Genomic DNA, 16,810 nt, shown 5'->3' with positions numbered 1-16,810 from the left:
TGGTCCTGGAGCATGGCCGAGCCATCACTGACCACAGGCAGCAGAAAGCCCAGAGGTGTGACACACAGCCAGGCTTTCCACRAGGCAGAACATGACCCACTGGGAGCAGCACACCCAACTGCCTTTTGTCAGCATGTGATGTGGCTCATTGGCAAATACCAGGTCTGGTCATGTACAGATGCTCCATATCATTACAGCTCTCAGGTTTCTTGGAGTCATGGCACTGGTGCCTATGATGCAGTTTCCATGCTGCCAGTAACTATAAGAGAGCAACCTCTAACTGCTGAGGCAGATTTGTACCCAGCTCCTCAGTCCTGAGTAGAAATTGTGCCTGTAGCGAGGGCTGTCTGCAGCCAGCCTGTGAGTGTGGGTCGTGCTGAACCCTCCATTTTGGATCACTCCACTCAGGCAGTGTCACAGCTCCGGGGCAACAGTCTATTTGCCTTGGCACAAGGCTGCAGAGAGGACCTGGGCAGCCCAGAGGATTTAACCACCTCTGCCCAGATCTGTTTGGCCTTGCTTGTGGCACAGTAGTGCCACTTTGGTCTCTCTAGTTCCAATGACTTGGGGGACCTTCCTCAAACCCATCCCTGCAAGAAGAGTCATCTTGCTGTTGACATACAGCTTGTGAATGAAGCCATTTTTTAGGGCAGTCTGGAAAACGATTCCTTGATAGCCCCCCAGCATCCTGATGGTCAAAACCCCTAACTCCTAACTGACAGGCAGGATTGTTAGAGATGCAGGAGGCTGCTTTAGTCTTCTGGAAAGCCCTGGAAGGGTTGGCATGTTTCACAGAATAGTTCATGTGGAAGGGGCCTCAAAGCTCATTTCATTTCATTTCTCTGCCATGGGCAAGAACACCTTCCACTATCCTAGGTTGCTCCAAGACCTGTTCAACCTTGCCCGCGACACTTCCAGAGATGGGGTTTCTTTGGGCAACCAGTGCTTTGCCATCATCACAGGGAAGAATTTCTTCTTAACATCCAAAACTCTCCTCTGTAAGTTTAAAACCATTCCCCCTTATCTTATCACTATCTCCCTGCTAAGTACTGGAAGGCTGCAGTGAGGCCTCCCCAGGACCTTCTTGTCTCCAGGCTGAGCAGTATTTGGAGATGTCTGGAGCCTGGGTTTTAGGGGTGAGTGACCAGGAGTGGCATCTTTCCTGAACCCCTGTTCTTTTTCCAAATCCTTCCTTTCTTGGCCGCAGCAGATCTCAACATTTTGATTTATGGGCTTTTGAGGTGTCTCAAAAAGGGCAAAAAGAGTTGTGTTCATTGAGCGTGACAAAGAAATTAGAGAGGCAGGGATGGGGCATGCTGTCAGGTCACCTCTCAGGAATGTCTTGTCTGTGGCAATACTGAAGCAGCCTCCCTCAGCATAACACAAGAGCCAGGGCTTCATGTGAGCTCCCAGAGCTGCAGYTGAGCTGGAGCCTCCCCTCTGCTCTGAAAACACAAAGCTACTTCTCTCCAGCTCCAGGTGGGGCTTCTGAGGTGACCTGGGACCCTGTCTCTTACCACTGCTCAAGGTGCAGAGGAAAGCAGGATAAGAGCCCTGTGGGTCAGCCCAGAGGGAGGGATACAACCCCTTGGAGGAAGGAAAGTCAATGAAGGAATATTTGGAGGTCTGGGCAGGCTGGAGGAGAAACTCTGCATCCTGCCAGTGCCAGCTGAGCAGGGGCACAGCTCCATGGGAAGTTCAGATGCCACTGAACTTGGGTTCAGTACCTCTGCATACACTGGCAGCAGCAGCTGTGCAGCAGGACAGGGACCACGCACTCAGCCTGGATACATGTGTTGCCATGCACAGATCCATCCGGAAATGCCAGCATACAGCAGGGAAGAGATGTTCTCTCTTCTTTGCAGGCTGACAGCCCTGTGCTTGCTGGAGATGCTGACACCAAGGCCCTGGCAATTTTCAAGCACTCTAGTCCCCTAGGCCTACTGCCAGGGAAAAGTCTGCAGCCTGGGGAGTCGTGTCCTGAGCAGATGCTAGATCTATGACRGCCTCTCCCTGCAGGTTCCCTCTGCTTCTAGCAGACATGATGTCCTGCTTGTGACTGCATCCTGCACTGGGGGGGTACTGTGCAGTGCTCTGGGCTGCTAGACTCCCACAGTGCTGGGTACTGAGTGTGTTTCCTTCTCCCCTCCTTCCTGGGGGCCCAGGTAAGGTGGACTTATGGCCAAGCGGTGTCCAGGCAGAAGCAGATTGTGTCAGAGGCACTKCAGCAGAAGCAGATCCAGGCTCCTGTGGCAGATGAGGAAGGTTGCAGGATAGATCTACTGACTCCTGTAGGAGGGCAGGGAATGGGACAGATTATGCTTGCTTCACAGGATCCTCGGGGGATTCTGCGTGGGAAAGAGGCCAAAGGTGAGTGGAGGGAAATGAATTCACTTGTCCTGCTAACCAAGGCTGTGGTGGGGCAGGAGCTCAGTGCCCCAGTGCTGCAGCCCCCACAGCAGGAGTTGAGCTGGACTGGGATGGGCATGGGCCGGAAGCATCCTAACCCAGCATCTCATGTATGGATCTACCCCCTGGAGAGGCTTCATCAGGAGCACAGGTGCATGCCCTGAGCAAGCTGAGCCGTTGGGTATGCTGCCCCCTCGGAGCAATACCAATATTGCTCCTGTTCCTGCATGAGTGACCGACAAGAGCCTGCAGACAGATGGACAGACCTGCCCATTCTCTTCCTCTATGCAGGTAAAGAAGCACAACAAAGATCCAGCCCTCACGATCTGCACCTGGGACAAATTGCTTCTAGCTCATAGGGAAGTGGTGTSTGTTTTCTGCATATTGGTCCCCATACATTACAGCTGGAGCCCTCAGTGTACATGGCACACTGATCCTCCTTGGGCAATGTAGCACTCCAAAAGTGGGACCTTCCATGCCCCTTGGCTCCCTCCTATCCTGCAGATGACACCTGGCAGGTAGGAGGCTGCCCAGTGCCAGTAGCAGGATGTGAGGGATCTATCTCACCTGAATCTGCCCTTGCTCCCAGCAGGATGTGAATCATGCCTGAGAAATGGGGACATGTTTGGGCATGAGCACCTTATCCTCAGCAAGTGACCTCAGTTCTCTGCAGGCAGGTGGTCCCTGTGGCTGGTCTGGCTGCAGCAGAGCTGCCATACTGCTACCCTCCTGCTGTACTGTGTGTCCCAGAACACCTTCCTGTGCATTGCCCTGGCCACTGTGTGCTGCCCAGCCTCCATCCCACCCAAGGGCAGCCCTTACTCCCTTGCACTGTCCCATCTCTGGAGTGTGTCCATGCCCAGGTTCTGCCATCTGTCTGAGAGGGCACAGCACTATATCCACCCAGGTCCTGCTGCTCTGGCTGCTCTTCATGCCAGCCTCTGAACTAAACAAGCTGCATAGTGTCCAGAGACCTACTGCCCRACATTACACCCAAGGCTGGAATCCTCAGGAGGGAGAGGAGGAAGAGGAGAAGGAGGAGGAGCGGGGAGAGCCCAGGCAGCTCCCCCAGACAGCTGGAGGAGCTTCTCTCCTGCCCAGAGGAGCTGGGCACCACCAGGGTACTCTGCCATGGAGCCCTGGGAAGGGGGTCTGAGAGCTCCAAAATTCAGCCACCATGATGTGACTGTTGATAATAGCATGGTGGTCTGTGGGAGCTGCCGTGGTGTCAATCTATAGAGGAGTGGCAGCATCAGGCTTCACATATGCRTGACATGGGTGAACAGCACAGTGCAGTGAAGCCAAGAGCTGTCCTCCTCCTCCTCCCTGAGCTCATCCTGCTGCTTTGGTCAGCCAGGAGTGGGTACCTGCCCAAACATCCACCTGGTGTGACAGGTCCTCCTTCCTGGCTTCTGGGAATGAGGCCAACCAGGTCAAGCAAATTTGTGATTTTGGGAGCAGTCACAAAATGTTGGGTGTGTAGGCAGTGGGATGGATGCAGGTCTGTGGGTAGAAGTTCCCRGGAGAGGAGGCATGAAGCCAGGAAAGCTTCAGGAAGAAGAAGAGAGGGGTCCCAGGACCCTCCCATACCTGCTGCGCCTGTGCAGCCCTGCACTGCCAGTGGGTCTGTGCTGCCAGGACAGCAGGGTAATGCTGGCCCCACACTGCACTCCTGTGCCCAAAGGAAGAGCTATGCCCCAAAGGAGATTGAATTCTCCCTGCCTGGCACTACAGTCACATCCCTACTCTTGTCTGCATTGTCTCACCCCTGAGTCAGACAGGTGTCCAGACCAGTTTCAGACACATGCTTGCATAATAAAATTCCATCACTGGTATTTAGCATCCCCAAAGGGAACCCAGAGGATTCTTGCTCCTCCTCCCTTGCTGCTCCCCACCTTGTCCCCTGACTGGGGAAGCCCCCTGAACCTGTGCACCCAYCCAGGCCTGTGACCCTGGGGCAGGTCCATCCCATCTACTGGGCGATATGCCCACCTTTGTCAGCACAGAACACAATAGCATGTTGTGATTGCTGCAGCCCTCCCAGAGCCAGGCCTGAAGCTGGAGCCCTGGGCTCTACGAGGGCCTTGTAAATCTCTCCTTGCTCCACTTTGTGGAATGAGAAAGTCTGCTTGGAGTCTGTGCTTGTCTGGTTGCACTCCCTCCTTACCCTCTGGGAGCCCTGCGTATGCTGTGTGGGTGGTGATCCTGGCRATGTGGCAGTGGGTCAATGAGGATGTGACAGGGTCACTACCTGGGGTGATGGATCCAGGAGTCGTGTGAACCTGTGGGAGCAGAGACAGGATAAATGTCACTGCACATGCTGAGAACTGTGCACCCAAGGCTATTTTATACACACAGCTCAGCATGCTGCTTCTGGGTGCTTCGTGTGAGAAGGCAACCACCCACACTGCCAGCCATGCACCAGTATCTATTGCCCTGTCCAGTACTGCTGCTGGGAGAGCTACCTTCAGCAGCTGAAGGTTGGTAGTGGAGTCTCCCCRATACCCCAAGGGCAGATGAGCTGCTGCCAGCTGTGCTGCCTGAAGGCCAGTGCTTGCTGCCATGTGACAGCAGAGCTGCAAGTGATACAGACCCCTGAGTGTGCTGGTGCCTGCACCCCGAGGGGTTGTGTGACAGCAGAGATGCAGGGCAGACCCCAGACCCCTGTGTGGCAGCTCTGTGGCAGGGATCATCCAGTAAGTGAAGATGATGTCACTGCTGAGACTGGCAGAGGGTGATGTTATGTTAGAGGGCACAGTGTTTGGAGGGGTTGGCTTTAACATAGTTGCTTGGGCAGGGGCTGACATGCTCCAGTGGACTCCGATGCTGCTCAGGCTGGAGAATGGAGAGCTACTGAGGAATTTAGGGGAGCAGAGGGCTCTGGGATGCCAGTGCAGCTGAAGACCTCCCCTGCCAAACAGGCCTGAAGTSAGACATCTGAACCAACAACATTCTCAGCATAGAAACTGCTAGACCTTCCAGGCATCTCTACTAYCCCATCTTTCTGGCCTACAGTGGTGGGTACTTCCCTGTGTCAGAGGATGCTGTGGTCCTGCTCCACCCTGTCCATCTTCCCAGATTGCTAGGAACTCCCAGAGGAGCAGTGAACTTGATCTCAACGACCTGYTCTGGAGAAGCCCCTTGGTCTCTGTGTTGCTGGTCAGGGCAGGGAGCAGCACCTCTCCCCCTCTCCTAGGAGCCGGAAGCAGATGGCTGCTGCTTGCTTTGCAGAGCCCACAGCACCTCTGGGTTACCTCAGGTACTTGTCCTATCCAGGGAATACTCCCGGCCTTTGCCCAGAAATAAGATTGAGCCCCAACAAGTTYGTCCTCTGCTGAGCAGGCCTGCACTTCAGCTGCAGGTAGGAAGCTCAGGGTCTCCAGGGAAACCTCCAGGCATCGAGACACCAGGGCTTGGCTGTCCTGGCACTTCCTTCTCAGACCGGGGACAGGATGGAAGGACAAGGACACCACAAGCAGCTTTTGAGTTAGATCTAGCAGTGGGAACATATGGGGGAAACAACATAYCCCCAGGGAACTCTTGCCGGTGGAGGGCTTTTGGGGATGCCCTGGSCATTAATCCCTGCAGTCAGGGAGCAGCTCAAACAGCCCTCCAGTACATGTATCCCATGGTGTGATCACCGGACATGGTAGGTAGTGCCTTTGGGCAGGAGGTGCTGGTGGCTCTCTGCCCCGCATCCCGCAAACCGGGGGCGCAGCAGCTCCTGTGGGCGGGGAGTCCCCACGCCCGGGCTGGGGGCTCAGAGATACTCTGCGGGCAGCGATACACCCTGGGGTGTCACCCAAGGCGGGCCAGACCCGAGTGCCGCTATACGGGCACCGGCGTGGGGACCGGGACGGAAGTGAGTCCGGAGCCCCGGGRCACGGCACGGCCGCTCGTCTCGCTGCACGGGGCCAGCACCGGGCTCGGCACCGGGATCCGGGATCCGCACGGCGGGCAGGGCGGGGCGGGGCGGGACGGGGCGGTGAGAAGCGGCGGGGCGGCGGTGCTGCTGGGAGCACGAACGGGCGTGGAGTGGAGCGAAGCGGAGCCGAGCGGGGGCGGGGCGAGGCGAGCGGAGCGGGGCCGCGCCGCTCCGGCCGCCCTTTGTTGTCTCGGCCGCCACCAACCCCCGGCCGCAGCGGCGCGGGCCCGACGGGCAGGATGTCCCAGGAGAGCCTCCTCGGGATGGACGAGGGAGCGCTGCGGAAGCTGGTGAGTCCCGCGGTGACTCCGGGGCTCTGGATACGGTGCGCGCCCGCCGCGGCCCCGGGGTGGATCGTGCCTGGAGGTGCCTCAGCTGGCTCCTTGAATCCCCCGAGCGGGGTCGGCTGTCCCAGGCGCGGGCAGAACGGGACCGGGGGGGGGGCCTCGTGTCTGTCTCTCGGCCAGGGGATTCCGGGGCCAYGTCTGGGAACACTGGAGAGCCAGCGCTGCTCCCGGGCGGCAGCACCTGGTAGGGCCCGCGCTGGTGGGGCTCTGGGCCGGGGTGAGCTCCAGCATGAGCCCTCGCTCTACGCCGGTGATTTCGGAGGCTCTGGCCTCGCCGTTCCGGCCGCGCTTGGCTCTTTGCTCGCAACCGCGCCCGGCCGTACCGCCTGTCCCGGCTCCGTCTTCTCGACCGGCGGGTCCCGGGAAATCGTTCCCCAATGCCGGCACAGTTCCCTGCTCCCCGCTCTATCGTCGCGGGCTCCCGCGCTGCCGGAGGTTGGCACGGTGCCAGACGCACTTCCCGGGCTCTTCCCGCATGGCTTTGCATCCCATCCCCTCCTGTGCGGCGTCTTCTGGAGCACTGGCCGGGCACTGCCCCAAGAAGAAGAGCCACATTCGGGCGCTGCCGGGGCCAGTGGGGTCTGGAGGACGAGGGCCTCCGTGTCCTGAAGACGGCACTCAGGATATTCAGCCGGGGCTGGTGTCCCGGCAAGCCCCTACAACTGCCCGACTTTGGGAACCCTAGGAGCCCTAGGGCTGGGGCTGTGCTGGCTGTCCCGGGGGTTGAGCCGGGGTGGCCCGGGCCAGCGCTTGGGAATGGTCACAGCAGGAAGCTGAGTCAGCCGGGAAGGCAGGTCTGCGGGAACAGGAAAGAGACGGGATGCTGGCGGGAAGCAGAGGCTGTGCCGTGGGTCAGCACGGGGGTTGCCCCCGGCACAGCCTCCTGTCCTGCCACCCTCAGCCTGCTCTGAGTGACGACATGCAGACCTGCCCGTGGTTCGAGCTGAGGAGCCCGCTTGCTTCTCGTGGGGTGATGTCGGGGCCAACGGACCACCCATCCAGAGGTTTGGCATGGTCTGGGTCATCTCCCTGTCCTGCTAGTGCTCCAGCTCTGCCATTCGCAGATGAGGTCTCCAATCTGAGATGAAGCCCCAGGAGCAGTGGTGGATTCCTGGTCTCTGGCCATCCCTGGGAGGTCGAGGTGGATCTGATCCTGCAGCAGGCACTGCTTCTATGGGGCTTTTTCTTTGACCTGCTGGGGCTTTGCCTCCCCAGAGCATTGTGCTTGTGGCCCACATCTTCCTGGGCTGTGTGGCACAGGCCGGGGAAAGTATCCTCTGAGCTGACGTGAGGCAGGGAAGGAATTATTTTTCTTCTGGTTAGGTTTTTGGCTCCACTCAGTTGGAAGAGGATTAGTCCATATAAGGGAAAACCGCCTCTCCCACCACTTCCTCCCTTCTTCTCAGCTTTCTGCAGCCTTCCATTCTGCCTTGCTTCTCATTTCTTCCAGCAAGTGACACCTAGGCAGCAGCATCTGATGTCCCCAGGGAAACTAAGAAGGAGGCTGGGGGACTTGAGGAGTATTCTGCAGCCCCCTTATCCCTGTGCTGGCTGGGCTGGGAGCTGCCAGGGAGCCTCGGCCCTGCAACTCTTGACATAGGCATCTATATGGTTCCCTCCCAGCTGCCCACTGGTATCCCAATCSCAGGGAGATGAGTTGAGATGAATAAATGATGCAGCATAAAGTGACCAGAGGCTTGAAGGAGCCAGAGAAGGGACCTCTRGGGGATGGGGTGGGTGCTGCTGCAGGGTGGCCCTTAGGTGAATGTTCAGAAGCAGGGGATTGCTTGAGCTCCCACAGCTATGCTGAGCTCCAGGCTGAGGTCTGCTGGCCTTGGGCTGGGAATGCTCCCCTCTCCGAGCCCCTCCAAATTTTAGTCTGGTTAATTAGGCAGGATGTAAATACCTTTGGAGACAGAGGCAGGGCAGGCTTGAGCTAGGAAAGTGGCTGCCATGAGGTCCCCTTCTTATACCCCAGTAGCCTTAGGGAAATGTTCGATGGCCTTGAGAAGTGCTGCATCCCTGCCATGTCCCTGTCATCCAGTGTCCTTCCTGCTTTCCTCTGTTCAGGGGGCAGTCATGCTCCTCAAGACTCTTTCCAAAGATGACAGTGAAGCTTGGGACTGTAGGAGGTGCTCAGTGTGCCAGGCTCATCCAATTGTCCCAGGCTCATCTGACATCCCAAAGTGGTTTCCCTGTGGTTGGGCTCCAGCCTCCAAAGTGCTGTCTGCCCAGACACTCCAAAGAGCCAGATGAATGCAAACCTAATTGCAGCCCTCCAGGAGAAGCTGTCTGCTGCACCAGGACTCTGAGTGCTGCTGTGTAGGGCACCAGTGGGGAAGCATCCTATGGGTGCTGTGCCAGTGCCCTTTCACAAAGKCACTCGGTGTGCTGAGGAGGGTGTTTGCTTGGAACCATTAATTTGCTGGCAGCTGGGCAGGGCCCATGGGGCCCCGGCACAGGCCGATCCCTGAGTTCGCCTGTGCCAGCAGGGCTGGGCCCTTTAGTCGCTTCCCAGCTGCTGCGGTTTCCAGCGTGCTTTCCCCTGCCACTAGCCACAGAGTGCAGAGGCACTCATTTGCCTCATCCCAGCTCCATGCTGACRTGGGCTTGGAATAAGGCATTTTGCCCTGCCCTGCCATTTGTACTGTGGGGAGAAGCCTTTCAGGAGCTGGGTGCAGGTCAGGTCACAGCTGAAGCCTCCTGGGTAGGGCAGAYCCCAGAGCTGGCAGGTGGATGCCACACAGCACACATGCATGTTCCCTGCAYCAGGGTGGGCAGGGCTGGTGTCCCATTGTGTCCCCATTTCCTGGCATTTATGACTTCTGCAGCTGCTGTGGACGTGCCCCTTCTTCTATCCCTGCCCCCCCCCGCCCCACCTTCTCCATTGCCCTGACCCAGCTGCTGGGGCCAAGCCACTCACTGCCAGCAGCTTATTTAGGGATGGGCCAGGGCCTTGGCCACCCAGTATGCAGTTGAGGACTGTTTTCCTGTCCTCAAAGCCTTTGGATGGCTGCAGGGAGAGTTGTCCTTACCGCATAGCTCTGCCTCTAGCCTCTTATTTTGAGTTGAACCAGATTCCACCACCTCCCAGCTCATTGATGCTGCCCTGTGTGCAGGGAGTTGGGCTTCCCAGCTGGCCAGGGTGGTTGCCATTGCTGCTGGACCGTGCCTTTGTCCTGGCAGTAGCGTCCCCACTGCAGCGGCATCCTTGGRATGCCAGCAGCCATCTGGGGCAGATAGGAAATGAAAGGCCCATGAGGATGGAGGTGCTGGTTTTCTCTCCAATGCTCCCACTGCTCTGGCTGCACCATGGCTCTTGCTTCTCCCARCCGCTTCCCTGGCCTTGTGGTGGCAGAGGTGCCTGCTCTGGATAAAAGCCCAGAGGGAGATGCAGGTCTCAGCTCTAGTTAGGATGCTGGAAGGGATGGTACTGCCTGCTGGCATGGTGAGGGTTGCTGGGGTGAGAGGTAAAAGGCACCCTGGCTTCAGGCAGCTCCCCTGAAGGTTGTGTGTATTTTCAGAGTTGGTCTGTCCTAGGGGTTGCTAGTCCCAACCATTGGGATCTTCCCAGTTGGGAAAGGATAATGCTCCCAGTCGGGCTTTGTGGCTGGCAAGGGTTGGAGCTAAAACAGCACAGTTTTAGCTGTCACTGGAGTAGCACATGGGACCTCTGTGCCTGCTTTGTGCTTGCTGGCTTCACTAAGATATCCCCAAACTCCAAGCAGAGAGGGCAAAGGGCCATAGCTTCTCAGGGTCTCTGCAGAGGGACTGCATACAGGTGGTGATCTGAGGCCYCCAGGGTGGCTCAATTCAGATCCAAACAAGGGACCTACCCTGGATCTCTGCTACAGCAGAACCCAGAGAGCCTGGATGGTGGCCTGTCTGTGACCCATGGGACAGGAAGAGGGGACTGATGCTCTTGTCTTGTGGCACAACCATGGCTTCTCTTTCACCACAGTGCGATCAGGGTTTGATGCTGACAGCAGCTCCTGTGGGTCATGGGGTTTATTTTTARTGAGCTCCATGGGAAATCACCTCCTGGGTTCCCAGTGTCAGGGCAGTCTTGATGTCACACAGCAGGACAGTGGAARGATAGTGGGGCCATGCCTGCCCTGCCTGGCCTTTCACTGCAGATCTGGTTGCCTTCTGCCCCTTCAACATCAAGGGGTGTGTTAATGGCCCCCTGGAAAAACTGGAGCTGTTAGCAGGACTGGTCTGTGACCTCATCTGGAAGAGGAGCAACTCTGAGTGCTCATGCCAGGTGCTGGCCTTGGGTGGGCTGAGGAGCACCTGGAGTGCCTGTGAGATGTTCATGGGGGGCATTTGTGGGGGAGGTGCAGCTGTGCTTCCCACACATAAAGGGTTGAACCTTGATTTAGTACAGATCCCACTCCTGGATTTCACTCCAAGAAATTCACTGCCAGCCTTCCCCTAGCAGTGAATAAGGGGGGGAGTTGCAGGGTGGCTAAGATGACCCCTTTCAACCAGCACCTCCTGGGGGACATGGGATGGGAAGAGAACTGGCTCTCCTGTCTCTTTGCTGCTGGAGGGGCTGGCATGTGTGGGAGGGCTCATTCCAGAGCTGGTGGCACTAGGAGGGGCAGGGCTGCAGGGTACCAACCCTTGGAGACTGCAGGACTGCTGGTGGGCATTCATTTTACACGCTTTTCTCCTTGACCTTCACATGCCTGGAAGCCCAGGCATGGCAACCCCTCCTTACCATGGCTGGTCCCAGCGTCCTGCCCCAGGGGGACCGTGCTCACTTCCCGCAGGGCCTTGCAGTGCTGGGCAGCGTGCACTGGGCACGTGGGTGCCACAGACAGACAGCCCCTTTGTCCAGAGCGTGGGCCGCTCATGGCAACGTGGCAGGGGGCGGCACCAGGGCAGAGATGGGGGGGCTCAGTGGCCAGAGCCAGTGCTGAGCCCTGCCCTGTGCACCCAGCTGGAGGCCACACTGGACCTGGCCGAGCGGCGCCGCATCCGCTCAGCCATCAGGGAGCTGCAGCGGCAGGAGTTGGAGCGGGACGAGGAGACACTGGCATCCAAGCGCTTCCGCCCAGAGCGCAGCAGCCACCGACAGGACGACAAGGAGAATTGGCCACAGTGAGTCCTGTGGGGAGCTGTGTCATTSCCTGCCTCTGTCCTGGCAGACAGTGGCTGCAGTGCCTGGCCCTGCTGTGGCTGGGATGGATTTGGGTGAACAGGAGGGTGGGAGCAGCCTGGCACAAAGCAGTGTGGCACATGGCAGGGCATGTTGCCTGGTTCTATCAGCTGCCCACAAGGGGACTTTRCTCCCAAGCACCCATGACAGCTTCCACCTGGCTTCTGCTCTCACCCCGCTCAGGTCCCGGTGCCTGGAGGAAGAGCAGCAGGCAGCCTTGGCTGCCTTGTCTGAGCAGCTCGAAGCTATCACCAGCGTGGAGGAACTGACAAAACTGGTGAGCAACTGTGTGCTGGGGCAGACCATTTGCTGGGATGGACCCTGTGCTGGGGCTGACCGTGCTTCTTTCCTGGGTCCTTTCCTCTTGCAGCTGCGGGCAGCAGGTGAGTATGAGGAGCGCAAGCTGATCCGAGCTGCCATTCGTAAGCTGCGAGCCGAGGAAATTGAAGGTGAGGCACCATTCCCATGTTCCGGGGTGGATGCCCTGGACGGTCTGGAACATGGGCAGCTCCTTCCTGAACACTGTCTTTGCTTCCATCCAGCCGCAGCCCTGGCTGGGAATTTGCAGAGCAGCTGGAGGGATGGCAGCAAGCCCTCCACTATGCCTGGGGATGTGAAAATCATCCCAAGGGACAATGCTGAAACACCAGGCCTTACTGGGAGTGAAAAGAGCAGTGGTGAGGACAGCCCCAAGCCCCCAGGCACAGACCGGAGTGGGAAGAGCAGTCATCAGGACCATGCAGAGCCAACACTGGCTGAGCCAGAGGAGAGTGGGTATGGGGAGGCTGCCGACAGGCCCTCTGCCCAGGAGCCTGACTGCTCAGCGGTGAGTGTGTAAGGGAACTGCTGGGGGGGTGGGACTGTTGACCAAGACTTCATCCTTTCCTGTGGCTCCTGTGCCAGCCTGGCTGGAGCACAGAGCCCTGGGCAAGCTGTGCTTGCCTGCACAAAGGGACTGAGGCAGGTTGGACTGGGGTCTTTGGGGACAGGGGAGACATGGCTGGGCTGTGCCAGCTTGGCCCCAGCAGTGGTGAGCTGGGGCTGAGGCCTCAGGCCAGGGCATCCCTGGGCTTTTCCAACGATGCAGCCTCTTGGGGATCTGAGAGCCCCTTGGTGCATGTGGTGCACCCCTCCCTGCTCCAGTTCTTGGGGATGTGGCTCTTGGAGGCAACAGCCACTTGTGTCTCCTGCAGCAGTTCCTTTGCGTGGGTAGAAATCTTGATTCTCTGTCCCCTTTCCTGTGATGGCTATTCCTGCTAGCCTTCGAGGGACCAGGGCTTGTTCTGGAGTAAAGCTGGGGGCTTTCTGGGTGGGGGAAGGATGAGCTGGTGGGCAGAGCTGGAAGGAATGAGCACAACCTGGGGTTTTCAGTGCAACAGAGGTGACCCTGAAGAGACTGTGTGGTGGGCAGAGCTCTGCACCCAACCCTGCAGGATTGCCCTTTRAGGGTGAGGGTGGGAAGAGGAGAAGAGTTACACCTGGGTGTAACTGCAGCTGGGTGAGAAGGAATGGGTACCCCCATCTGTCTCTGTCCAGTCCTGCTTCTTCCTCCACCTGCCCCAGGGCCATAATAGGAGGCTGCAGAAGGGATGTGGCCCTGTGCCACCTTTCAGCACTGTTTGCCTCCCCATCCAGATGTGCTGGCACACTGCCCCCAAGCCCTGGCTGGGCTAGGACATCACTGAGCAGCTGACAGGGCTCTCCTACTCAGTCCAGCTGATTACTCCAAACCCAAGGCTATTTCCGTCCTTAGGTTTGGGGCCTAGCTCCCTGTGACCCCTCAGTGTACAGGCCCCTCTTTGTCTCCCCCTGTCCTGGAGTCATGGTGCTGTTAGAAGCACTGGCGCAGCCAGAACTAGCACCTTGTTCCCTAGCTGACACCAGGACACCCTAGCCCTTCTCAGACTTATGTCAGAGACACACCTGTCACCTGTGTGTGGTCCTATGTCCAGAATATTTCACATTTTCCAAGCAGAGCTGCAAGTGCCGTGGTGGGCACAGGGTGATAGGGACAGGGTGATGTAAAACTGGGTGTTGCTGCATCACAGGTCCCTGGAGTGCCTGGGCTGGGTACATGGGGCAGGTTTGCGGTCCCTCTTCATTAGATACTGTCTCACTCCCTGCCACAGAATGCAGCAGGGTGGGGACACTTGTCCCCCTGTGAACCTCCTGCTGTGACCTCTGTGCAGGGACTGGCTTGTCCATTCACAGCAGCATGCAGGCAGGGACCTGGTTAGCATGGGAAGAGACCACAGCCTGTGTGTGGCTGGAACAGGACACAGTGGCCTGGTCAGAGAGTGGAGCAGGGCTGGTTCTGCTCTCCCCAGGCCCAAAAGCAGGAAGATGTGGTGGAGCAGGAGCACATCCCAGCCAGGATGCAGGAGCTGTGCAGCCAGCAGGCGGGAGACCCCCAGAAACCCAGTGCTCAGGGTGAGTCCCCATGAATGTCCACAGCAAAGCCCTGTCTGGGTGCGTGCCTGGGACCAGAGCTGTGCCTGGCCARCTGTAGGATGATGGAGAGCGTATGGCATCTCACAAATGGTGAGCAGGGCAGCTGGGTRCCTGGAAGGGCTGCAGGAGTAGGGATGCATTGCAGGCAGCTGCAGGCTTCCCAAGCAGAGCCACTTTTCTCACCCACAACGGTGGTTTCAGGCACCCGTGTGCTCCYGGAGCTGCAGCCAGCCCCAGAGCCTGATCCAGAGCCTGAGGATGGCAGTGTGGACCTGAAGGAAGAGCAGCCCCAGGCAGCCTGGAAGGAAGGGAACCTGGGCAGCCCTGCCAGTGCCCCAGAGCCCAGTGCGGGGCAAAGCCCCAGAGGGGAGCAAGCCGTGCCAGGCCAGCCCAGTGCTGGCAGCCAGGTACAGAAGTGGTGGCAGCTGCTGCTGCCCTCCTTGCCCAGGGCTGGCAGTCTGTGGGCAAAGACAACTTGATGGGGGTACTGCATACAACCCCAGCTGAGCACTCTGCCCCTCTCCTCCCACAGCTTCATGATGGGGTCCACTGCCAGGTGCTGGGGCCAGGTGAGAGACACGGGAGGCCACCAGTGGGTAAGTGTAGCCCTGAGGGGGGTTGACATGAGAGCTGTGGCCTCYTTCCAGCTGGCAGTGTCATTCCAGCCCCTCCTTTCCCCCTGTCCTGCAGCATGTTCATCCTAGGCAGCCTGGGGACATGACTCCAGCCCACGCATGCTGGGTCAGGAATGTGAGTGCAGGACACAGCCAGGCCAAAGGCCACCCCTAGCCGGGGGGCCACTTGCTGCCTAGCCAAGCAGTTGCAATGCCCACGCCAGCTAGAGAWCTGGGTGCCAGGTGGGCTGTTTACCAGGGCTCCCACTCCAGCTGCATGGTTGCAGGGCCATGAAAGGGAATCAGTGCCGGCAGCAAACCCTGGCCTTTTGCATTCTTTGTCCCAATAAGGCTGGGAGCTGTGCATAGCTGGATCTGACCACCCCCGCCCCGGACCCAGCACCCTGCAGGGCCTCCCCRTGCCCTGAGGGATTCCAGTGGCCAGCAGCTGCCCTCTTCCTACCGCTGGGAAAACCATCCCCATGGCTGTGCCAGGAGGAAATGGGGAAAAAACCAAAAAGCAGCTCTGCTTCTAGGGTCAGAGTTGTTGCCCTTGCAGGCAGAGGTTGCTATCCCTCTGAGGAGCCCCTGGGGGCTGCTGGCTACTGAGAAGGAGGAAGCCCTGGGAAGATGGTGGGGATGGTGGGTTGCARCATGACACAGCCCCAGAGTAGAGGGAAGAGTGCAGGACCTGACCCGCCTTTGCCTCACAGCGGGCTCAAACCTGGGTTTTGAGGAGAAGCTGAGCCCCCTCCCTCCATGGGCATGAATGACACCAGCCACGGGCAGACCCCTGCCTGTACCCTTGAAGGCTGAGCCCACTGCCACCCTCAAAATCCCTCCAGAGACGATGCTGTGCCAGGGCCTGGTGAGGATAGGGGTGATCCCAACCTTTCCACGCAGACCCCAGGTATCCCCACTRTGCTTTTGGGAACAGAGCTCACTCTGTTCTGTGGTGTGGTTTTGCATTGCAGGGCAGAGTCCATGCCTGGGGTGTAGGGCAGCCTACGAGTGCTGGTGGATTTTGGCACTAAGCTCTGGGGAATGTGGAGTCGGGGGGAGGGAGAGCCCAGGGTGCTCTGCTGGGGTGAGGGGATGGCAGCAGCACCTGTGCCATGCTCACCTTCTGCTCCCTTTGCTTCATTCCTTCCCTGGTCTCTTCCAAGCATCAGTGCCTACCCAGGAAGTAAGGGGGACCTCGGCTCGCCTGAATACTCACCGGTTGGAGCTGGCGCCCTCCTCCCTTTGCCTGGCTGACCCCACGGGTAAGATCCTGGTGGTGGCTGCCTCCATTCTCTGCTTGCCGGTGGCGGGAGGTCTCCGGTGGAGCCTGGGAGGGTATGGAGTTCTGCAGTGCCAGGATGCTGCTGGCTGCCCACCTGCTCTTTTGCTTCCTGCCCAGGATCCCTCCTTTCCTCCCTCCCACCCTGTCTCCCATCCATGTGCACAAACACCGGGCAGCAGTAGGGGGAGGGAGCAGAGGGGGAGCTTTGAGGGGCTGCAGCCACCCCGGGAAGTGCTGGGTGTACGATGGGATCTCTGGAGGGCATCGTCTGGGCACCATGTGGGGCTGCATGCATGATCAAGTGCTCCGGGGACATTGTGCATCGCGTGGGCAACCTAGGGGGCTGCATGCAATGTGGCATACGGGGGCAGGGCCAGCATGCGTTGCAGGGGGCACCCCAGGACGGCAGGCAGCGGGTATCGCGGGGGGATTGCATGCACGGTGCGGGGCCAAGGCCCGGCGGGGACACGCGAGCGGCCGCAGTCCGGTGACCCCGCGTCCATCCCCACAGAGCCGCGCCCCGCCGCAGCCTCGCCTTCTCCCGCCGCGGGCTCGGTGCGGGAGCGCGCACAGCGGTTCGGGCCGGCGGGGGCGGGCAGCGCGGGGGGGCGGGCC

The 16,810-nt window shown here is 58.9% G+C and overlaps 1 protein-coding gene across 1 annotated transcript in view; it reads left to right on the top strand.

Annotated features, from left to right (window-relative positions):
- Positions 1 to 6,451: 6,451 nt before the first annotated feature.
- The window catches only part of SMTN (smoothelin), a 22,621-nt gene continuing 12,262 nt past the window's right edge, over positions 6,452 to 16,810 (top strand). The window contains exons 1-10 of the mRNA XM_057386748.1: positions 6,452 to 6,624; positions 11,627 to 11,787; positions 12,029 to 12,122; positions 12,216 to 12,294; positions 12,388 to 12,671; positions 14,173 to 14,275; positions 14,498 to 14,703; positions 14,829 to 14,892; positions 16,077 to 16,175; positions 16,707 to 16,809. Of these exons, the coding sequence (XP_057242731.1) occupies positions 6,574 to 6,624; positions 11,627 to 11,787; positions 12,029 to 12,122; positions 12,216 to 12,294; positions 12,388 to 12,671; positions 14,173 to 14,275; positions 14,498 to 14,703; positions 14,829 to 14,892; positions 16,077 to 16,175; positions 16,707 to 16,809 (1,244 nt within the window). The 5' untranslated portion in view covers positions 6,452 to 6,573. The remainder of the gene's footprint in view (positions 6,625 to 11,626; positions 11,788 to 12,028; positions 12,123 to 12,215; positions 12,295 to 12,387; positions 12,672 to 14,172; positions 14,276 to 14,497; positions 14,704 to 14,828; positions 14,893 to 16,076; positions 16,176 to 16,706; position 16,810) is intronic.

The sequence above is a fragment of the Malurus melanocephalus genome, unplaced genomic scaffold, assembly GCF_030028575.1.
Source record: "Malurus melanocephalus ecotype Western Australia unplaced genomic scaffold, MMel_1.1 scaffold_1045, whole genome shotgun sequence".
Lineage (NCBI taxonomy): Eukaryota > Metazoa > Chordata > Aves > Passeriformes > Maluridae > Malurus > Malurus melanocephalus.
This window is presented reverse-complemented; position numbering and strand designations above follow the sequence as displayed.